The 23,730-nt window shown below is 47.4% G+C and overlaps 1 protein-coding gene across 6 annotated transcripts in view; it reads right to left on the bottom strand.

Moving 5' to 3' along the window:
* NECAB2 (N-terminal EF-hand calcium binding protein 2) overlaps positions 1-23,730 on the bottom strand; it is an 87,869-nt gene that overhangs the window by 52,696 nt on the left and 11,443 nt on the right. For 5 of the 6 annotated variants that reach the window (XM_037409527.1, XM_037409525.1, XM_037409523.1 and 2 more), the window contains exon 2: positions 20,828-20,852. Coding sequence is in view for 4 of the 6 variants with exons in the window: in XM_037409523.1 (XP_037265420.1) it covers positions 20,828-20,852 (25 nt within the window). In the remaining 2 variants the exon portion in view is untranslated. Of the gene's footprint in view, positions 1-6,845; positions 6,957-20,827; positions 20,853-23,730 lie in introns of those variants that run through there. The other variant, XM_037409526.1, reaches the window with a different exon arrangement.

Below are 23,730 nucleotides of genomic sequence, written 5' to 3'. Positions count from 1 at the left end.
CCGGCTGCAACAGCAGAGTCGGTGCTGCGTCCAGCTGCTCGGGGAGCTGCCCCACGGGGGCTGCTGCTGCTCTACTCCCAGGGACAGCCTGGGCAGGAGCTATGGGCAGCGTTTCAGCTCTGGGCCTTCCTAGGGAAGCAGAGTGCTCCATTAAAAAAATTGCAATGAATGCAACTGGAACATCTTGTTTGATTTCCTGATCTGCAATAGCAGAAGTTACATTTCAGCCTAATTGAAGGGTTTCGTGCAAGAGCCCAAACCAGCCCAGGGAGTGCAGTGGCTGCACCTGGTCCCTGTGGGACAGAGGGGTCTCCCCTGGTCAGGAACAAGCCACCAAGCCACGGGCAAGTCTCAAACCTCACCTGCTTTCTGGCACCGGTAACAGTTACACTGTGAATTTGTTTTGCCCTTGTAAAATAAGCATTATTCTGGGCTCGCAGCAGAGGAAAAGCACTGCTATAGATGACCTTTTGCCACCACCACTAAGGGGAAGGCAATGGCATCATGGCTGGAGCTGTCGACTGTTGACAAATTAGCAGCAAATTACCACAGATTAGAGCTCTACAAACTCATCGTTTTCTCTGGTCCCATGAAACAATATCCAGATTGCGTTGGCAGCATCAACAGTTTTCCATTCGGCTAACAAGCTGCGCGGAGATGAAGGCAGCAAATTAAACTAACTCGAAAAGCAGATACCTCATTTGCATTCTCAGAAGGCAGAAAAAGTTACCCTGCCGCATTATCATTTGCAGCGCAGAGGACATCCAGCTCCTTGTGCCAGGACTGAACAGGTCCTTGAATAGCAAATCAGAACCCTCATAATTAATAACTTACTTTCTCGTCTTATCCCCTGAACTGTGAAGCCCAGGCAGAAGCCTACAACGCTGATCTCTTGCAACACAAATGTATTTTTTCTCAGAATTCCCACTGAAAAAAGTTTCAGGCTCTAAACCAAATTACTGCTCATGTTTGCTGGTCCCTCTTTGAGAAACTCCTTTGCCAACAGCTGAATCTCCTCCAAAACCTTCTTTTTTGGGGTAATCTTTGCTTCGGGACATGGTATAAATGAGAGCCAGAGCGGTCCTTCTTCGTGGGATGCTCCTGCGGGTCTCCAGCGCTGCCCGTAGAGAGCAGCTCAATCCATTACAATTGCTCTTAATTTTATGCTCCAGCTTACTAAGCTTCTGCATTTCTCATTTATTTTCTCAGAAAAAAAAATGTAAGCCCTATGCTCAGTGTCTCCAGCTATTTGTCCAGGGCAGGATGGGTGTCTCAGCCCTGTCAGAGGTATTTAACATCCCTCAAGCACACAATGCAGATCTTTTCCACACTCTTTCAGCTGTTTGCTTCAGCAAACCAGCTGAGCAGCCCAGAAGCAGAGCAGTCCTGCAGGGAAGGCCCATCTGCTCTGAAAGATTGCAAAGAAAAAAAACCCTAAATACAATTTTCTGCTCCAGCAAATTAAACAAGCACATCTTTAATCACATACTTCTGCAACCAGCTTTTAACAAAGCTGTAGCATTAATATCTTTTCTGTTTATTTTTTGTAATTGTTCATTTCAAAAGTAGGTTAGGAAAAAAAACCCACAGGACTCTTATCAGGCTTTTTGGTTTTAAGAGAAGGGCAAGATATATTGCTGTGTTTTTCCACAATGCCCCATGCTGTAGAGAATAAAGTACAGAAGACGAAATATAAATTTAAACAAAAGACTAATAAAATAAGGATGACAGTCACCGCAGCGTTGAGCTGCACAACGAAAACCTACCCCCGCCCCGTGCCAAAGGGGCACTGGTTTAACAAGTAGGTCACAGCACTGCAAAAGGCTGAGGCAGAGCATCCGCAAAGCACCCACTCACTGTGCTCCACTCAGGATTTAACTGCAAAAGCAGCCAAAACCCATTAGTATTGGCACAAAAGGCAGAGGGAAAGTTGTGTACCAACTCCAGACTCTTGCTCTGAAGCCCCTCGTGACCCTTCTCCACCTCAGCATCTCCCAGGCAGGTCCTTTCAGCCCCCGGCCCCAGCATCCCGGCCACTGGCTCTGGGGCTCTGCGGTTCAGCCCAGCCCTTTTTAACTTGCATAAATCTAAGATAAGGCAGAAAAGTCTTTGAAGGACAAAGCCATTGGGAAAATGCCTGCAAGTTGCTTGAGCTTTTTTTCTCAGGGGAAAATGGGGTCACCTGGCATCTCTTCTTAAAAAAGCTTTCAAAGGAACATCTGAAAATCCCAGCCCCAGAGTATTTCAGGTTTTCTTTCAGTTTAATCCTTTCCCCCTGAACACTGACAACAGCCTCTCCATTTTTATTTTACTTTTCCACAGCAAACCTGACTAGGTTCTCATCGAGTTGCTAAGCACAAAAAGAGAAAAACCCTCTGGTGCAGTTTTCCATTGAAAACTGAGTACCATAAACGCATACACTGATGGGGGTGACCAGTGCATGGGGGCTGTTTCCCAGTGCAGTGCTGGGGCAGGGTCCCCCCACTCTCACCCAGCCCTGCTGCAGCTCATTAAAACTCTCCCCCGGGAGACTGGGTATCAGAGAAGCCTTTGTGAATTTTTAATGCTGTGTGCTACTTAGTTTTTGCTGAATCCACATTTTCCCCTTGCCATCTCAGCAGCATCCACTGCAGCTACGCAACCTGCAGCAGCAGCAGCATGCAGCCTTTCCCAGCACAACCGAGAACCTGGGATCAGCCAGATCCCAATGTGACAGCACACAGGCTGTGCTGGGAGATGCTGCTGGATCCTGCCGGATCCTGCCACTGACCTCTGTGATGCAAAACTCCCTGAGCCACCATCCAGGTTTAACCCAGATTCAAGTGATGCACCCATGGGAACACACAGCAATGCTGCTCATCTCGGCATGCCCGAACACCCAGCACAACACCTCTGCAGAGGGAACTGCTGCTCTCTCCCCTTCTTTTCTCATTAAGGCCTTAACTAAGCATGAAGGTGATGGTGGGAGAGCGGAGGGGGAAGCAATGGAGGCTGGCATGAGCAGCCAGCTGGGAAGTCAATGCACTGTGCTACACGAGGAGGAAAAGGGGAACATGGACCATGGAAGTCGATAAACAACTTGCCTGGCCTAAGGGTGAAGTGTGAACCTGCTTTGGGCAGAACAAAATTAACATAACCCCCAGCACTTATGGTGATGCTCAAGGGTTTGCAAGATAAAACATGCCCATTTGAGCTTTCCTCTCCTCCCCCAAGTGAGCTGGTAGCAAAATCTTTGGAATCCTTTTATAGTTAAAAAAAAAAATCCCACCAAAAAGCAACAGCATCTGGATTTCACAAAAGCGCCATCCCAGGAAATGTTATACAGGCTACTCATAGGAAATCCAAATGGCTGATGTTTTTTTCCCAAAGCTGGGAAGCCCTGAGACAGGGAGCTTAGCCCTGCTCTGTTCTGCTTGGGACTTGCAACAGGAGGAAAGGTAACCAAGCAATCAAGAAGGAAAAATCAGGGAGGCACTCTGCACGTGGAGATTTCTCTGTGGGTTGCCTGGTTTGGCAATAGAAATCCTTGAGGGAACAGTGTACTACTTTGAAATACTCAGCATTATGAGCTTTAACTAATGGAATAGCAAATGTTCGGTTTAGGCCTCGATGATCTCCCCTGTGATGTCTGATCAAACCCTCCTCGTGCGGAGGAGGTGATTCATTAGCAGGGACCGGACCCATTTGAAGCAGTAAGGATCCTAGTGCAGGAGAAGGCTCATGTAAGAGCTTCATCAAAGGAGCAGTTTACAGAGATGTTTTCTGTCTCCCAGCGCTAACAGCTCACATGTCACTGCCAAACCTGTCATGGCAAAGCTTTTCAGAAAGCAGACAAACGTCATCGCAGCCTCAGAGGAGCACAGCTCTCTCCAGGCTCGCCTTTGCCTGCAGGAAACCCTCTACGTCTACCTGCATTGCCAAACCACTAGCACAAACTGGATTTCTAGACCGGTTCAATGCACAAAGCCACGGGTGAAGTTAACGGGATTTCTGGGTCACCTCCCATCCTTAGGGACCTGTTTGCCTCATTGTACCTGCATGAGCTGGAAACGTTTGTGTCTTACTTCCACCCCTCCAAAAAAGGACAGAAGAATAATCTAAGATAGGGAAAAAAAGCCTTTACAAAACATTGCTGTTGGTTAGGGTCATGGTGCTGGTCAGACCTCACGGTCATGACCATGCATGGTGCTGCAAAACCTCAAGCAGGCAGCAGCAGCTCTGACCCAGCAGATGACAGGGCTGGACTGCCCACTTTGCCCCCACAAACCCTGCCAGGGCAATCTGTGATGCCCTCACCCTCCAGGAAAACCTCAACAAACCTCCTAGTGAAGGACAGATCCAGCCGAGGCAGAGCAGGGTGCTGCAGGGTTCGGTGCCATGCATTCACAGGAAAGCAAGCACAACATTTGCTGCTTCCTGCCTATTTGCATGCTCATTAAAGAAAAGCAAATTCCAAATCTCGTCCGTCTCTCTCATGGAGCACACCGATGTGCTTTTGCAGAGAGAAAGGCACTTGCAGGTGATCGGCTCGGTGGTTTCCTACCCACCAAAGTCCTGCGGGATGTTTTGCTACAGAGCAACTTGGCTCCTACTGCAACATCAGCCTCTAGGAATCTGTGCTGAGTGCTGCAACAGCAGTGCTGTGAGAAACACTTAATCCTCATTCTTGTTTTATAAAAGGATCAAAATGCTCAGCATGTTAATAATTCAAAGGTTTAGCCGTCCCAACATTGAAGTATCAGAGCAAAGAAATACATACTGCAGGATTAAAACTTGAATACCGAAATTGTAGAAGACAGGAGGGAAAAGGGGAAAGAAAAACCCACTCGTGCTACACTGCAATGGCCTGGTCCTGTTCTGTAGTGATTTATGAATACATTGAATCTGCTTTCTTTTATGTTGCCTTGGTTATTCAGTCGCCCGCTGTATGAATACATTTGCGCCATTCGGTGTGGGGAGCTCAGAAAAAGCACGCGGGAAGGAAGCGTGTGGCTCTAGCGACCCACAGTTTAAGGTTCTTGATATTTAAAAAAATACAGATCTTTTAACCCAACTAATCTGTCCTCTGGCTGCAGCCAGCCCCCAGCCGGGCTTTGCACTGAGGAGCCCGAGCCTTTGGCCGTGGGAGGCTGCAGGCGGCAGGAGCCCTGGGGTGGGGCAGGGACACCCCGAGGTGCCACCGTCAGACACATCACCCCACGGCACCCGGCTGTTAGCAAGGCAGGGTGTAGCTCTGCTGTCCACTGCTGCCTTGGTGTGCAGGGGTGTCCCCCCCTGCCAATAGACACCTTCTGCTTCTCCTCTGCCCAAAGCCGCCCTCAGCTCCCCTGAGGTCTTCCTCAGCCCACTTTCCCTTTATTAGTTCTCCTAGGGGGGAGGAGAAATTGGAAAAAAATCAGGTATCCTCCCTCATCTGGGTATTGCAAAACTGTCTTTTTAGGGTACATCGACACAAATTGTCTCCCCAGGCAATCAGGCAGCACCAGACCCCGGCGTGAAGAACGCGGCAAGCCGGTAAGCCCAGTCTCTGATTGCATCGGCTTAGCAGGGGTCAGCCTGTTGCGAGCTGCTGACCTTGAAAATGTCAGGCTCCTCATTTAGAGAGAAACAACTGGTTCTGAAAAATTGTAAGTGTCCGCGTCCTGCTCGAGCCACATTTGCAAATGATGCTTTGCAAGAACATCCCCCACTACTCGGTTTTCCTTTCCTCCTCAGCTCCCCAGGATCTCAGCATTTATCACCTCGTTCACTCACAGCACTCTTGTTATACAAGGACTTAATATTCCTTACTACCTAGGGTCCCACTTTTGCAACTTCTTTTCAGTTAACTCTTCTTCCATTTAAATGCTACAAAACCATTTACCCTTCTAGTTTCCAACACAGGAATTCCTGCGTAGATTAGCAAGATCTAAACTCTGCTGTTTTCCAACAACTAGATTACAGGATACAGGGGGAAGGAAACAAGTTTGGTTCACTTCTTCGAAAAATACAAATATTTAATCTTTTTTTTTTTACAATCTTGTGCAAGTACTTCCACTATAGTTCACGTTTCCCCTCCCCCCCATTTAACACATACCATGATCATTCCAGCTACAGAAGTGTAACGACAATTTTGCACATGGCTGTGTTTGTATATAACCAAGGACTGAACTTCTTAAAGCCCAGGGACAAACTCGCATCCTGCATCCCCTACCCCTGCTCTCCAGCTGGAAACCCAGCCAGGCAAGCTGTGCTTTCCCATTGCTCCATTTTCCCAGGAAAAAAGCATCTCAAACTCACGACTGGTCCCTTCCTGCCCCTCCATCCTTCCTTTCTTCTTATCCCACCCCACCGGGAAGCCGCAGGAGTTGGTGAGGGTTGCACATTTGCTGCCTGCAGCTGGTGCTGCTGTGGCTGCTCCTGCCTGCCAGGGTGTGGATTGCCCCGTTCATCTCCTGCAGAGCCAAAGGTAATCCCTCTGTGCTCTACTGGGAGTAACAAACCACTAAGTGGCATCAGATATTAACTCCTAACAGGTGTATCTAGTATGGATTAAGAAAGCAAAAAGCGTATTATACTGTGAGGAGACTATTAATGTAAATACACTGATTTTGGTTCATCTTGAACTAGCTGCTAACATTAATCCAACCTTCCTCAGAAACTGGGGAGGGAGGTGTAAGGAAACGAGGAAAGCAGCTGATGGCACTACAAAGGCAAGGAAGGAAAAGCAGTCTTGCTTAACAGCGTAGAGTGTTTGAAAGCCAGCAAACCAGCCAGCTGGAAAAGTAACATCTCCACCATGAACAGAAAATCCTTTGGAAAGGAAAATAAGTCTCAACATACTTATTACCAGACCAGGTACAAACCTGTGTTTCGGTGCCGGCACAGCAGAGCAATGCGTAACAGAACCACCACGTGCCTAAAGAATACACAGGCTCTGCGGGCTCCTGGAGTTAATTATTTTGGTGTAAGGAAAAGAAATCCCACATTTACATGCCGAGTACCAGAAGCGCCCGAAAACCACCCACTGCGATCATTACCAATAGCAGCACCCCGACACCTGCCCCCTTGCCAGCTGAGGTTAGGAAGCGATGAGTAACAAGAGGGCTGAAGCCACTCACGTCTGCACTGCGTCAGCCTGGGTGCCTCAATGCTGGTACCTAATGAAGGCAGCAACTTGGCGGCAGGAACTGATCTGGGATCCAAATGCTAAGCCCGGGCTGGGCTGTTCCTTGAACCCGAGCCCGGCGTGTGCCAGCCCTTCAACGTCCTGCGGAGCAGCAGCCGCAACGCAGCCAGAGCATCTTCCCTCACCGCCAAGCTCCGGCTGGGGCTCGGCCGGCGCTCAGACACATTTCCCTCTCTGCACTCAGCGGGGTCATAGCAGAGAAATTTCCACTCTAACAATAATTTTAAATTAATTCCACCTTCCAGAGCAACAGGCTGCCTTCTCATGGTGCAGACAACCAAACACAAAGACATGCACTCCCACATCTCACATCCTTTTCACTCTTCACTAACACAGTCCTCCCCGGAAAAAAAATCAGCTGCTCCTGTCCCCTAGATCATCCCTGCTAGGAGTTACAGATCTGGATGTATCTTGGCTTCAGACATTTCTTTCCCCACTACAAGTCAGTAAGATACTTCTTCCCCTCTCTCCAATGTATATTATCTGGTAACCCATGCATTTTAAAAGAGTGAGGAAGACAATAGGAAGAAAAAGATATACAAGATTTATAGCTGTTCCTGGCCGACTGCCTGAACACGGGCTGCCAGAACATATTTTCTCGTATTGTCTGGCAAAAATTGCTAGCAAATTACAAAGATTACTTGCAGCAGTATATTTGTTCTGGATTCAAATTTTGCCTTATTTAATTTTAACAGCTATAATAAACTATGTTCAATAAATACAGCTGATCTGCAGAAGGTACCTAATTAAAAGCAACGCCAGAGCCCGGTGCTGCCCCTTGCTCCCACGAGCGGAGGATGGCATGCAGGCACTGGGCTGGAGGCAAAAGCAGTGGTTTTCCCCCACGCAGGATTTGCTCCATCGCCCCTGTGGGAACTTCCCAGGGCTTAAACGGAAAGGCAAGCTCAGGAAAGCCCTGCTACGGAGAGAAGCAGAGATGGAAGCTGTAAGGGAGATTAAGGTAGGGTGGCAAGAGAAATAACACAAGCTGGGGGTCACACAAGGTCTTTGTAGTGGTGGCAAAGGCATTTTAAAGCGTTCCTACATGCGGGTCACTTGCACCCAGGTGTGTAACTCCATTGCCACATCGCACCTTGTCACTTGTTCATAATACACCAGGAGCACACAAGCCACATCACTGATCCAGTTAACAAGAAGGTAAAACATCCAGGCTGGAACATCTCTCCCCCAAAAGCAGCACCATGCGTAAGTGCTTCCAAGGGAAATTCATCGAACGCTGACGGGAAGCTTTGCGTAAAGTCATCTCACAGCCACCCTGTGCCTTTGAACGGAGTTTGGGAAACACTTGCAGCGGTGACACCCTCCCACCAAGGGAGAAGGACAAAACCAAGCCTGTTTTTAATCTCAGTTATGGTAAAGGACAGATCTTGCAAGGACAGCTTCAGGGCAGGGAGATGCAGAGAGCACCGCTGGCTCCAGTGCCTGGCAAGGTCCCTGTTGCCCTGCATGCTGCCTGTGTCCCCCTCTTAAGGGACACATGGGCAGCAGGGTTGATAATGCAGAGCAGGGAGCAGCAGCTGAGATCCTTCAGACTAACATCTAGCAATGAAACTAGATATGACCAGGATTTAATCAAGAGGCTCAAACCAGAGCTACCCCTCGCTTCTAGGCGCAAGCAAGCAGCAAGCTCTGTGCCTGCTGAAGAAAAGCTACACAGGGCAGTGGGAGCCCCACAGTTTGTAGGGTTCGATTCCCAACACTCAAAATGGAAATGTCCACCCTAGGAGCCTGTCCCTGCACCCAGGCCATGTCCCACGGTCACTGCTACACTCCAGCCGAGTCCCTGAAGCCTGCAGTCAGCTGCACCTCTTTAATCCGCCACTCAAGTTGAAAAAGTCCTTTCTAAGCACTTCAAAATTTCATCTCTGCCACAAAAATCCAACATGAAGAATTTAGCAGGAGGAATATTGATTTGCAGGATCCGTGGAAAGCTTCCCGGATACAGCAGCATGAGATATTAATGAGACAGATCAAAAAGCACCCTAAGGTGTTAAACCTTCAATGTCCATCAGTGCCCTGGCTTGCCATTATAGCTACAGCCTTCCCATTGCCTCAAGCTGCCACTTCCATGCAGAAAAGACCTTCTATCGATACCCCTCCTCTCCTGAAGCTGGAGCGTGGCATTACAGTAAGGCTGGGCCAGAGCACACAGTGACAACCCCACTAGCTCATGGCTTCGCTCCCCCTCCCTGCCAAACCTGCACTCTTTGCATCCCCAGCTGCAGGCATCAGGTGCACCTGGTGCAGCCAAATCTCAGCTGAGCCACCAAGTGCTCGTGGCTGTCACCTCTGGAGGATGCCCTGCTATTTTGCCTTTCTCTGCCCTTCGATCTTTGCTACCTGCTAACACAAGCGCCGCAGGCGAGCCAGACCGCAGGGACATTCCCAGCAGCTGGCCTGGACAAGGAGCCTGAAGTCAGTTTGGGGCTTGTGCTGTGAACTCAGAGCAGAGAGACATCAGGGTGGTCTTGCACAAAGACTGATCCACTGGCAAGGAAAATGCACAAATATAACGTTCCAACTGAAATGGCCTTCAAGGATGCCTACAGCCCTGTCTCTCCGGGCCAGCTAGCAGCATCCAGCAATTTCCACGCTCCAGAAAAGCCACCATTTTTAAGGTTGTTCTTTTATAGACCAATAAATATTTTTATATTTATATATGAGCTTTAATACCAATAAAACTCACATTTTTTTTGCTAGGGATGACAAGTAGGTAATAGCTCCGTAAATGTTTCATAGTGACCTTTGCTGGCTGCCATCATGCCATGTAGACACATTTGCTGTGCAACTCCTAATTAAATCTCTCAACTTAGGCTCCAGAAAGAAATGTCTTTAAAAATCCTCCAGGCTAATGGAGCACCTTTTCAAAGGCTCCTTGGCAAACCATGATCCCTCGTTCCTACCCTCCGCAACTTGCAACAAGGCCATTAAAACTGTTACAATAATACACTGCAATCGCTCCTGTCCAGCCTGCAAGTCTCTAATGAGGTTTGCAGAAGAAAACCTACATCTCCCAACCCACAGAGAGATGAAGGAAATAAACCCTGTCTTCTCTGGGATACGTTGTATGTCAGACCTTAATTGGTGCACTTCAAAGCAAAGTGGCGGTGTTTGGGATCACTGTCCTCCTGATCAAATGTTCAGCCTCAAACTGCCAGGCTAAAGCAGTAACGCCTGCTCGATGTCCCCTCCCCACATCTCTTGAGGACACTGTTTGTCCCCAGCTCTCTGTATTAAAGGAACTGAATGAGGAGCAAAGCGAGAGAACAGATAGAGCAGAAAAAGAGCATTGCCTATAGGAATGCCCCGGCTCCATCACACAGACAAAACCCACCTTAAAGGCTGAACGCAGCCACCTTGAGCCACTTCCCAATGTGACACAATAGCGTCAATCTGTCAGACCCCAAATGCAGACGCCTCTTTGCTCTGCCAGATCAGCTTTTGCTAAGCTCGGGGAGCAACGTATCCTGAAGGCAAGAGGCTTGATGAGCCGCGGGAGGATGCTCATGGGCAGGCAGGTCTCAGCCCACCCTGAACCTCTAAGTGACAAATACAGACAGCAAGAACGCTCGATTGATGGGTCAGGCTGGAAATCCAGTCATGGGGCAGACTGGTAGGTGGTTTCCAATGCAAAAGCTCTGACCTAGCCTGCTCCTCCACATCTGACCCTTCTGAGGTCCAGCAGAGAGCAGGAGGTCAGCAATGGCCTGAGGGCAGACACTTCTGCCCACACAGCGCTCATAGGAAGATGACCCTTCAGGTCAGCTTCACCATCCGAGTTTTTGATGGACTGAGGTGCAGCCTAATAAAAAAGCATGGAGATGTGAACACCTGCGTGTTTAGGTAACTGACTATCTGTCATTCACATCCATTTATTGTGAATGCAGAAATGTCAGGAAGCCTTGAAGGTTACAGCAGTTATGGACTTTTACGACGGGCTTCACTCTGCAACTGGATTTTTGAGACAGAGTGGAGAGAAAGGCTGGGCAGCCACCAGAAGGGAAGGTGCTGGGCAGAGAGGACAGCCAGGAGCTGCAAGCACAGCCCTGGGGTGGACCAATGTGTAAATATGCTTAACAGTCACAGGGCAGCAGGTACCGCAGGCTGGCAAGCACACTGAAGGAGACCAAATATTAGGTGATGCTGATTTTTTAATTTTTGCTTTAAGTCAGGCTTGATATTCCAGCTGCAGGTTTTACAGCAAAAGGGTAAGGACATAGGTGATGGCCACCAACACTGCAATGGGTTTTACCTTGAATAATGAAGACAGGGCATTCTGCACCATCCCAGTCAGGCATGTGAGCTACCAGATATCCACTGAAGTGTCAGCAAGCCAGCTGCATGGAAGGCTAAGCGCTCTGTTTAAATAGAGCAGCTTTCTCAGCTGTGGATAACCCCCCGACCCCATCCCCTGCACACCACCATGTGCAGGTCACGCTCAGACTGATAGTGCCTCTGCTGCTCGCTGTCCATAAAGGCTTTCTAGGTCCCTTCTGTTTTGGTAGCCAGCTCTCAGCAGGGAAAAACTTTAGGAGCAGGGTAGGAATAACAGTTTTAGATAGTGATGGGCCATTGATTGATGCTGTGCAGAGATAGGTGGGATACGGACATTCCTGTTGTGGAAATTAAAGCTCACGTGCTGGCCACATCATTGACTTGAGTTCATGGGGGAGTTTCTGGGCTGGATCCAAACCTTGTCCAGCTCAAACCTTCCTTGGCTTAAGCCCTGCACTAGGTGAACTGCTGTATAAGGGTCAGCCTGCAGCACGTGAGGACGCAGCTGTGAATGAAGTCCTAACCCTATGCACCCAATTCAAGGTCTACTCCAGAGAATTAAGGTGGTCCAGCCAAAAAGAAGTATAAAAACACCCCTTGATTCTACAATGCACTTGCTAACGAGGAGCGACATGAGAAGAAAAACAGGTCCTAAAAACTCTCGGCTCTTCACTTCTGTTACACGCAGTGCGTGCCAGATACCTTCATATCTTTGCTGAATAGAAAAAAGCAGCCCCAAAAGGGCACAAGCAGTCGAGAAGTGCCCTTTCGAGCTGGTCAGTGATGAAAATTGGATCCTAAGCTTACAGGGTTTAAGGGTGAACAGAAGTACTGGACACAGCCAGCAACAGCCGGTAGAGCATGGCCAGCAACCACCTTTCACAATTTCTGCATTCTCGTGTAGAATGTAAATGCATCATCTGGTTGATAGGTTTTGTTTATGATTTTGGGAACAGCACGTCCCAATTTAAACAGATGTCATCTCTTCAAAACCATGTGCTGTGAACTTTGCAAGGACTTGGAAGGATAACTGAATATACAATAGAGAGAGCTAGGAAATGATACAGGAATCTAAATAACTGAAAACAGCTTCAAACTTGCTCCCTGTAAATAAAGGTCATTACACAGTTTTACAAGGTGGTTTTGACTGTCACATGAAATCTAGACTATCTAAATGCAAATCTTTCTCTTTTTTTAAAGATAAATAAATTTAGACTGGTTGTCTGGTCATGGAAGAACCAACAAGATTTATCTATACTTAGAAAACCCGATTCATCACTGCATTTTTCCACTTATATGTAGGTGGCTGCTAATACTGGTTTTGTTATGCAAGAATTATGAATATTCTCACTTAGAAACTAATGATTTGATTTGGACACACCAGTGGGCTATGAATAGCTCAAGGTTTTCCCTGTGCGTGAGGAGCAGTAGCCGCACAGAAGGTAATTACCTAGGTCTGGAAGATAAGTGGGTTTGATGAGTGGTAGCCCATTAGGGCAGGGACTGCAAAGCTCCCAGGAGCTCACAGTAAAAGCGTAATTTCAAAACAGATGAAAAGTTATGGCTGTGGCTTATTAGGTGTTCAGGGTCTTTTTAGTCTGATATACATACACCACACACACATATATATCTATGGAGGTATCACAGCCCTAATCTGGCATCTTTTTAAGATCTCATAAAAGCACCCAAAGCTACAAGGTCTTAATTTTTCTTCCCTGATGCCTTGGGTGCCATATTATTGAAGCCCCAGCTGCTCACCACCATTCAAGACCTGTGCAAGGGTGTTTTCCAAAAGGGCCTCAAATTGATGGGGGAAGGTGGGAAGACAAGTTCTTCAAGCCTTAAAACCACCTTGCAGACAATTACCACACTATATTCCAATCAAGTAGATTTCTAAAAATGTTTCAATAAATTAACAAGGTAATCAATAATAGCTGCCTGCTATTTCTAAACTCAGAATTGCTGCAGAATGAAAGTTTTTTTGCCCAGCCATCAGATGCCGTAAAAAAAAACAACCCAAAAGGCTCAAATCAGATGCCAGGGGAAAAAAAAAAAAAAGAAAAAAAAAAAAAAAGAAAGATGGGCCCAGGCAGGACAAGCAAGCTGAACAGTGACAGCTTCTTGGGTTTCTGAAATAAGGAGAGCACTCAGGTACAACCACCACCATAGGCAGGACACCAAGCAAGCGATACACAACGTTTGGCACATGTCATGAGAGCAGCGCTGTGCTTGGACTGAGATCCCGACTTCCTGACCCAGAAGTGACTCCTTCAGCCTGCAGCCCAGAAGCCCACCAGGACATGAAGCATTGGAAGAGAATTTTAAAAATCAGGTCTTTGGCCCATCTGCTCACCAGTGCCGTTTTCTCCTTCCCCCTCTCCACGCATTCCCCTGTGCCCCCACGGTGTCTGAACTGAAGAGGCGTTTTCACCCCTTTTTGCCCCAGTTTCTGTATTAACCACTCAAGCTCAGCGAGGGGCATTCTCAGAGTGAAAGGGGGAAAAGGACACGTTTACACAGTGACCTGGGTCCAGTTGATGTGAATTTGAGCTCTATGCACATCCACAAACACCCATTTCTTCCTGTTCTAGGCTCGCTACAGGTGATCAAGATAATTTCTCCATGGCTGGAAAGGGTGGGTGAGACTTTGAGAGTTATTCCCCATAAAAAAATTCCCAGATCTTCAAAGTCCTTAGAAGAACAGCCTCTGCCTACAAACGAGACATTGAAGGCACACAGCGGCTGGGAAGGGCTGGAAATTGCTGGGAGCTTCACCCACATGCTCTTTTGGAGACCCACCAAGCCAGGACCCATTCAGCCCCCTCCCTCCACTGATGGCCACGGGCTTTCCCTGCTCTCCCCCCCCCCCTCCTTTAATCAACCTCAAGCCTCAGTCTCTCCATTTGCATACTGGTGATTAACAAGACTGATTTCTGCTTAGGGAAAACTTACACTTCTGCCACGCCTCGGTTCTTTAGCATAGCAAGCTGGGGCTGAGAGATGCTCCTGAAGTTTTTTTGTTTACTGTTGGGCAGAGCAGCTCTGCTGGTTTGTAGGTAAGCAGTGGAGTTTGCTCTGCTCACAAGGGCACAGCCCCACCGCCAGCTCACTGGGCTCCTTAGCCAGTTTGTCATCATACTGGTGTCCAAAGACATTTACGTTCCCCTCTTGTCTGCGGCTCCCATCGTTGTAGTGCAATTTGCTATGAGGTTTGCAACACACAGACTGTTACTTATAAAGAATAAGAGCATAAATCTCTTTTAATGAGCTTTTAAGTGACTAATAGATATCTGTGTGCAGCTATATAAAGGACAAGCCTTACTGGGATGGGAATGGGCGCAACTCCATTGTCCTCAGTGGCTCTTACCCAAGAAGCCCTTCCCAACCACCTATTCCCGCGGCATTCCCGTTTCCTTTTTTCCTTTATTAGTTCTGTTATGTCCTCTACAGGCCTTGAACTGACCATCCAGATCAACTGAAACTGAAACCTCCACTCAGCACACTCCAGATCTCTATGTTAAATTTATAAATGAAATCAGCTAATACATGTTCACACCTCATTGTATTTCATATTTTTTTATAACAGCAGAAGCTACCCAAGACAGCATGTGCTGAACGGCTTCATTCCCATCCACACCTTCTCTAGATACGATAAACTCAAGGGAGAAGCAGAGCGGTTTGGACCAGCCCTTGGTGTAGAAGTCACAATGACAGCAGCAATAAGAAGGTGCCAAGTTGACGAAACCATGATGCTAACTCATCCCTGGGCACTGTCAAGTGACATATTGTGCCACTGCCAGCTCATCCTGACGTTTTCTGTAGGTGCTTTAGAGCCACATGATGAGGCTCTGGCACGTTTTCTTTTGCATCTCTCCTCCCCATCTCATCTCCATGGTAGAGGTCCAGAGCAAACCACCTAACCCCTGGTGCCCAGCCAACCCCATGGATGGGGCATTTCCATGAGCAAGATCTAGTAATTATGGCAAAACCCACTGAGCTAAATCACAAGATTAAAGCTGGATGCACTTCACATCTAGTTACACTCCAGACATGGGAGCTGGGTAGTTGCAGTGACTGGAGATTTCAAGATAATAAAACTCCAGTTTTTGGGAAGCAACATTTCTGTAATGAATCATTACCAATTAGGCTGTTCTGTCAAAATAAAAGCATCTTAATCTTTCAAAGAGAATCCCTGGCTATTTAAGTTATAATTGATTAACAGCTTTCTAATGAGAGGATCAAAGAACATCGTAGATAACTCAGATGACTGACAGCTCTGCTTCAAGACCCTAAAACAATATGCCTCCATTTCCTTACCACATGCCAATTAAACGATTAAGTATTGTTTACTGGGACTGGGAAGATTACAAGACAGTAGGTGGATTTATTAGCAGAAAAAGGAAACACACTCCTACACAGAAGAAAAAGATTATTTTGAATGACTAACAGCCAAGTTTTCTTCTAACAAGGAAGAGCTGCTTCATTAGCAGTCTCTTAGTACATGTAGGCACCAAATCAAATCACCTTAATACAAGTACCTGAACATGGCAGGGACAATAATGTGTTTTAGCATCTTGCACCAAGAACATCCAATTTTCCAGTTTTACATGAATTAACAATTTATGCCACGGAGCTCTGGAAGGGGAGGAGGGAGAAGCTCTTGAACTCACACCATCAGGCTCCATAGTTACCGTGCCTGAACCAGCCACATTGTTTAATGCAATACATGCCATTTTTACCAGGTGGGGGGAATTAAAAAAAAAAATAAATCAAGATGCTGAAAAGATTTACAAATTTAAAACCACCTGACTGTAGGAAGCGGCACATCAGAAAATTCCTTAGGCTTACAGTCCCCACTTTGTTTTTTAGGTGACCCTTTAATCACCTGATTGCAAAAGTTAAATGAGATGTTCTAGTTAAACTAGATGGCAAGAGCTGAAGGTTTTTTTGTATTTCACCCCCCTGTTTCTGTAGGACTCCTACGCAGATCTCTAGGGGTGGCTTTAGCACAGATGAGGAATGCAAGGAGCTGCTGGTTCTGGGTGAAGCCACCAGTCCCTGCCCCAGGAGCCCACCACCCCCTATGCCACCACCAACAGCGCCGGATAATGACTCGTCTCAGCCGGTTAATTAAAAAGAGCAACGTCCCTGCCAGACAAGAACCTCTGCAGGTGTGGAGACAGCAGAAGCATGTGAGCAGAGTGAAGTATTTTGGGACCCTGTGAGCCTGCGCTTTCAGCAGCCTGCCCGGGGCTCAGGGCCCCTTCCTGGGATTCTGGCAAAAACTGGACAGTGTAAGGTTTTCCAGCGGAGGACTGCGTATGGGACACAAACCCCTGCAGCGAGACACGAAAGCTGCAGATGGATGCTTCCACTCTTCCTTGGAGCTGTACCAGGTAATGCCATGAAGAGACTGAATTTCAACAAATCGATATATTAAAGGCTAGGATGTCAGGGAAAATTGTGAAAAAGAGATCCCTAGGGATATTAAATACAAAGATATTACCTCTGGCTCTGGCAACCTCTGAGGCACAGTTTGCAGGGAGGCTGTACCGAGGGAAATATTCCTGCACATCTCCTGCAGCGGCTGCTGTGAGCCACAGGGGACTGGAGAAGCGGCGGTGGGAAGCCGTGACCCCAAAAGGCTGCAGAGGAACATATTGAGCTAATTACAAAGGGTGGAAAACTCTGTTAGCAAGAGTTAAGCAGCTATGAATGGTGAGCAAAGCTGGCCACTGCAACTGGCAGATGTCTGGAGGAAAAAAAAGCAGCATGTAGAAGGATGTCAGGAATTCCACTGCAGGACGTGCAGTCCTTCAGAAGGCAGCCCCAGGATGGCAGGGACAGCCCTACTCAGCGCGGGTGGAAAGGGGCCACACTGAGACTGCCACGTGCTCGGCCACCTCACCTCGCAGGAACCGACATGGGGGTAGAGCTGCCACTTAACGCCACGCTGCGCTGTGACAGCCTGTCATCCAGGTGGTAAAAAGGGAAGGGCAGCATCCCATTTGCCTGGTGGCATTGGTCCCACGGAGAGCACCGCGCTGTGCTGTCCAGACAGTGTAGCTGTAGGTCACCTGCATTGCAAGCGATGAGAGTGGATGCAGAGATGGAGACAACTCTTTCTGCAGAAAGCATTTGGCCTTTATTAACAGAGCCAGCTGTCCCCCCTGCAGTGCCCGTCCAGGGTCAGGAAGAAGCAGGACAAATTTCAGAATTGCAGCTGGAGCCAGCAGCCTCGCCAGGGCTGGGGGGGCACCTCGTCTCACCTAGGGCTGACATCTGCACCCTGGCAGTGGCAGCTCTCACCCTTAGCCGTTCGAATTCCTGCCCAGCACCTTCTTTGACAACAAACCACCAATGTAACCACCAGACATCGGGGTAGGGCTTGCCTTGCTGGTGCCTATTCGTATCACTCCAGGCTGATTAAGGGTCCTGACAAGTCAGCCCATCACCTTTACATCCAATGCATTAACAGCTACCAGGTGGCAGAGGTGTCACTGGCAATCCACACTCATTTTAACGTTTTGTGACCTAGACAAGAAAAGCTCCAGTTCTTCCAAACCATGCAAGCATCCCTGTTAGAATTTTAATTGGGATATTACGTGCTAACATGGAGTAAAGATGTTCAGACAAAGACCACCCAGGGGAATACCTGCAAAGGAGTGAACACCTTTTCATGCCTGCACAGCACGGTCAACCAAAGAGACCGTTCATCCACGAGCAAAGCTCCCCATGGGCATTGTGTGATGGGGTACCTGGCCCCCAGGAGGGTATGTCTACTGGGCGCGACAGCAGCTCCATGGAGAAGTGTTTGGGTGCCCAGGAAGGCTGATGGACACCCCAAGGTCAGCTCTATGGGCACTAATCTCTGCTTCTTTGCTTAAATCCAAACTCCCTCTGGTTGGACGAGCAGGACAAGAAAATGCTTCTAAGCATCATGCTGTCCCTGAGCCACTCACCGTCTTCCACTCCACACACAGTGGAGTGATCCTACCTGTTATCCATGTGGACCACTTGCTTGAGCCTTACCAAGAGAGAAACATCCAGGGAGAAGACCATGGGGGAGCTGGGCAGATTCTTCCCAGGGGGATGGGCAGCGGTAGAAACAACAGGTTTGCTCTTGCTGATGGAAGCACCTTGTTTGGCCTTTACCTGTTAGTCACGCTAAAACACAGACGGAGTGTTTGCCCATCATTAGTAACAGTGTAGAAGGTTGCAAAAGCGGGAGATTTGGATGGGTTTTAACAACAGCAAGGGAAATGGCCAGCAAAAGTCACCAGCTTCCCAAAGGTATGTTGTTCTTCTCAGAGACCCATCACCAGAGCAGACCAAGGGGCTCCAAAGGCTCATCATTTCCCCAAGATGCAGATTCATGCCACTGGCACCTACCAAATACACCAAGAGAGCTGCCCCTGTGGTGAGAGCTTCACTAAAATTTAACCTCGACAACCTTGTGATGTGGTAAAACCACCAAAATGACAGCTTCGCCCTCTTGGCTGGGTTGGCTGGACACATCTGTTTTCTCCTGGCAGGCAGCAGCTCCCTCCACCATGCTGCAGTGCCCAGGGAATACCAAAGCTTGAAGAGCAACTTCTGAGCTACTTCACTCACCCGTCCTAGAAAAGCCTTAATATTGGCACAACAGCCAAGATTTTGTACTTGGAGTTCTGATTCTTCAGCCCCATCGCAGCTGTTACAAATTTAACTGAGACTAAAACAAAAGTGCAGCATGTGTTGGCAGAGCTCAAAAAGCAGTCACTGGAAATAACTATATCAAGACCAGTACGTCAAAGTGCATCCTTTCAACCTTTGTTCAGCAGAGGAATGTTTGTTGTTGAAAAGAAAAATTGCTGCTTTAGATTTCAGCTGCCCTACACAGAGGCTGTCCTAGAAATTGGAAGGAAGCTCCGGCAGGAGAGAAGCTAAACATGGGCTGAACAAGGAACGGTTTTCCCAGGTTGAAGTTTGGAGTGCACTTTTCAACTTCAGACTGAGATGGGAATAATTAAGCACAGATTTTAGCCTGGTATCTGCAGGCAACCAAGACATTGAGGACTGTAGTCCAAAAACCTTGCTAGACTCTTCCTGATGGAGAGCAAGTGGCAGGTAAGGCTTCATTACAAGCTGGCAACCCTGGCACTCGGCTCCGTGGGGGCAGGCACACCAGCCAGCAGAAGGCAAACAGGCAGCATCTCTCAGAGGCAGCATCTGATATTTCATCAGACAAAACCTCGGAGTCTCCGATTTTGCAACAGCTAAGTGCTCAGGAGGCTGTGCAGTACAACAGCCCGGGGATCAAAAGCACAAATTCACTTTTCCCTGTAAGCAGCACTTGGAGGGCTCTGCCCTCCACACCAGCCCCGACCCCCACCCCACCCCAAGCATTCCCCTCCCATTGCACAACTGCTCAGCTGACCCAAGCAACAAATCTCAACGTCTTATTACTGTGTCAGTTGTTATAACCAAACGCCCACATTAACAGGGCATTTACTTTTGTACACCAGCCAGCTCACAGCATCCTTCACTGCCTTCCCTAGGGATGGCGACCACACGGATCTACAAGCTCTTACGGAAATCAGGTATCACCCTTTTAAATCTGGTAGGGAAAAAAACAAACTCTCCCCTGTGCTCCTCTGCACAACCCTCCCACACGTCCCTCTGCAAACACACACAGAGTTTTGATGCATATTTAATTTTCCTCTTGAACAACAGGGAAAGAATAGAGACTAGCTCTTGGGATTTTAGCTAGGAGCTAAAATTAAATTGCTTTTCAGTGTGGAGAGAGATCCTGGGATTGGACCCATTGCTTCTTTTTCCCATAACTACATTCTCTCACAGCAGAGCCGCTCTCTCCTTTCAGGATCCCAAGTCATTTAAAGAAGACACCTCTATATTATTCCCCACCTAAGAAAAGACTTGGCTCAACGAAGATGTTCAGCTTCCTACAGGCACAGACTGAAAACACTCATCGATACATGTGCTCCTTGACGCGTGTCGAGTCCTTCAGGAGCCAAACTACTGATATTCACAGATGAAGTCTGTTTTGCAAAGCTATTCCAAGATTATCAAGAGGTGTATCGTCACTTATCACTTAGCTGTGATTTATTTTTACGTTCTTTCTTGTGAAATTGCCCCAAATTGGGTGGATCCCACCCTGGCAACTTGCACACTACTATCACATCTGCTCTAAGATTATCTTGGCCAAAGAGACAACAAAACCTTTTCTGATGCTTACACCGTACCAGCGTCAGATTCAATAAACTGCGGGACATTTGAACAGTTAGATGTTGCTATCAGGGAAAACGGTAATACTGACAAAAGTTCAACCAAGAAATGTAAAATACAAATTTACAGACTTACCATTTTTGTCAGCTCTTCTGAAAATCTAGAATTGAAAGAGAAAAAGAAACATTTTTATTATGCTGTTCAACTTGAAAGGGTGAAGCCCTTAGCACCATGTTTAACCCCACGCACAGGGCAGGACCACGCGCTCCAGCCCCTCAAGAGCCAGCCCAGGTGCTTTGCTGAGCTCACCCTTCCCAAGTCTCAGCCCATCATCCTTCAGACCCACACGATGGGCCACCACTGCTGGGATAGACTATCGACATGGTTGACTTTGGAATAACTGGTGGAAAAGGAGCTAGCCAGCAAAATAAAGATAACACAAAATGCTTCCAGCAGTTCGGGCATCTCCCATCACCTTCACAGAAGAAAGCCAAAAACATGGAGCCAACACAAGATAAATACCCGTTAAAAAAAAAATCGATTACACCATCCATGCAGCCAGCCCAGCCAATTTCTCTAGCATCAATAATATCCCTTAAATTAAGTTCCACAGTTCTGCACTTCTGAAACATATTATTTACAATATTAAAAAAAAAAACCCAAAACAAAACCAAAAAAACCCCCCACAAGTTTCCTGCGTGGGAAGGAGATTATATTTAGACTTAAAACTACAGTGTGGAGGAACAGCCCACAGAGAGGAATCAGATAGCCCTTTCAGAAGAAAACAAATCGTAATAATGTGTAGTACAGTAGAATTCACCAGGGAGAAAGACAGTAGAAACAACTCCTATTTTTCTGACTAATCTCATTTCAGGAAGACACTCCTGACACAATGCAATAGCAAGAGGCTTGTGCAAGGCTCAAAATCTTACAGGTTTCTGCCAAAAACAGCTGCTAGCACAGGTTTTGCCATAAGTTACAAAAAAAATCAACATGCTCATAAATTAGGCAGAAAAGGGGAAAACATTTTCATCATCTCTTCAGACCTGGCCCTATTAATTTGAGCAAGAGCAGAGATTTTTGGCTGTACAAAGACATTTCCCTGTGGAGGGAATAAAAACACCAACAGGACAGATGAGAGTCAGCCATAAAATGGAATCTCTTATTTTCTGGGTCATAAAATCATTTAAATTAATAAATAAATAAATAATATCAGAAAAGAAACTGCTGCACAAAGCAAGAAACCCAAGAGACAAACTGAATTGCAGAATGTGCTATTTAAGTGAATATGGTTTAATTAAGGAACATTAATCATTTTTTTGCCCAAAGTTCTTCTTAGGCTGCATAAGGCAAGGTCAAAGATGGACTTTGTAGTGTGCTTCAGCAGAGGCAAACACCTTCTCCTTAAGCCAAGCCTAAATGGGGGGAGTCACTAAGTCCCAGCTTCAAGAGAGGATCATAAAAACCCTACAAGGACTACAGCTTGCAGCCACTCCAAAACCGCTTACTTCTTGGGCTGACCATTTTTTAGAGTAATTAGAAGTTGGGGGGGGGGGGGGGAGGAAATCCTACTGTCTCCATACTTACGGACTTCATCGAGGTTAAATACGGGTTTTAAAGGGCCAGCCAGCCATGGCTTGTCTACGGGAAGAAAGAATAAAGCCAGGAAGGACAAGCAGGACCCAGCAAGCCCCATGGCTTTGGTACACATCACCCAGCTGTGCACAATATGCCTTGCCCGGAGTATGAAATATTCCTATTCTCCTGGCTTGGCCACCTCAAGTCCTCACTCCCCACGAGCACCTCCAGATGAAGCACTTTTCTTTCTAGATGCTGATTCTTTCTGGGCTTTTTATTTCATCACCACATCCTTCTGGTGCTGTTCCCACTGCTTGGGAACAAAGGCATTGCATCGAGTCTAATACAGAAGCAGCGCTGTCTATTTTAAGGTCCTGTGGGAGATCACCGCCCTGCTAAGCCCAGAGGGAGAAGGGGAAGGCAAAAACAATCAGTAAAATGTAGCTTCAAGTGGGATAAAGGCTCAATCTGCAGTGCTCTGTTCTGTGGAGCCACCAGCCTTCCCATGAATGATTGGAGCAAGGGGGGGGGGGGGAATCAAATTAAGAAATTGAAGAAATGTTAAGAAATTGAATTACTTATGTCCAGCTTCACTAAGTGAACTTTTTAGGGCTTTAACTCCCCCAGACACTCCTAGAAAGTATGACCATTTCTAAATGAACACCCTGATGGACGATCACATCATTGCGTTACCTGCCGAGGTTTATTCTACAGGACCAAGCTGTTTAGTTTTTATTGCTAATGAACAAGATTTATTCTTCCAACTTAATTGGACCACCTAAGATTTGCACACACAAAAAAATATTAAACAGGACGCCTGGAGAGAAAGCAATTTAAGATAAAGTCATCTGTCAGCACAGGCAGGCAGTACATCAAGGTACGAACACTGGAATGAGCATCAGGAGGCTGATAAAGACATAATATACTCGGTGATAGATCAGTAATGCTGCCAAAAACGCTGCTTCTGTGAAGACTCAGGATTTATGCTCTAGCTCCGCAAACAAGAATGCCCTCCCACACACAGCCTGAAGATGCCCTCTGTTCATGTTTTGAATTAGTTGCTCCACTGTGGGAAGGATGTGGCGTGCTTTTGGTAAGGGAAAGGCGTAAGGTCTGGTGATGGAAGGAAAAACGCAGCCCCTCACACCTCCCCTATGGACCAGCGGGGCAAACCCCCGAAGGCAGCTCAGTGCTGAGCTCCCAGGCAGCTCAGGCAAGGAAAAGTTCCCACCAGCTCCAGCAAGGGGGAATATAAGCAAAGATGCTGCATCATCTCCAACACAGACGTTGTGAAACTGGTCCACCCCGCTGCCGCTCTCTGCAGGAATGCAGTAACTCCATCGCTGCTATTCGCTCTCAGCAGCAAAGCCGCTTCAACTTAGTCAAGGCAGCAGCCCTGGAGATCAGCGAGAGCGGAGGTGATGAAACATTGATGGAGAAACACCCTGTCCTGCCAGGCC

This window comes from Falco rusticolus, chromosome 15, assembly GCF_015220075.1.
Source record: "Falco rusticolus isolate bFalRus1 chromosome 15, bFalRus1.pri, whole genome shotgun sequence".
In the NCBI taxonomy this organism is placed as follows: Eukaryota; Metazoa; Chordata; class Aves; order Falconiformes; family Falconidae; genus Falco; species Falco rusticolus.
This window is presented reverse-complemented; position numbering and strand designations above follow the sequence as displayed.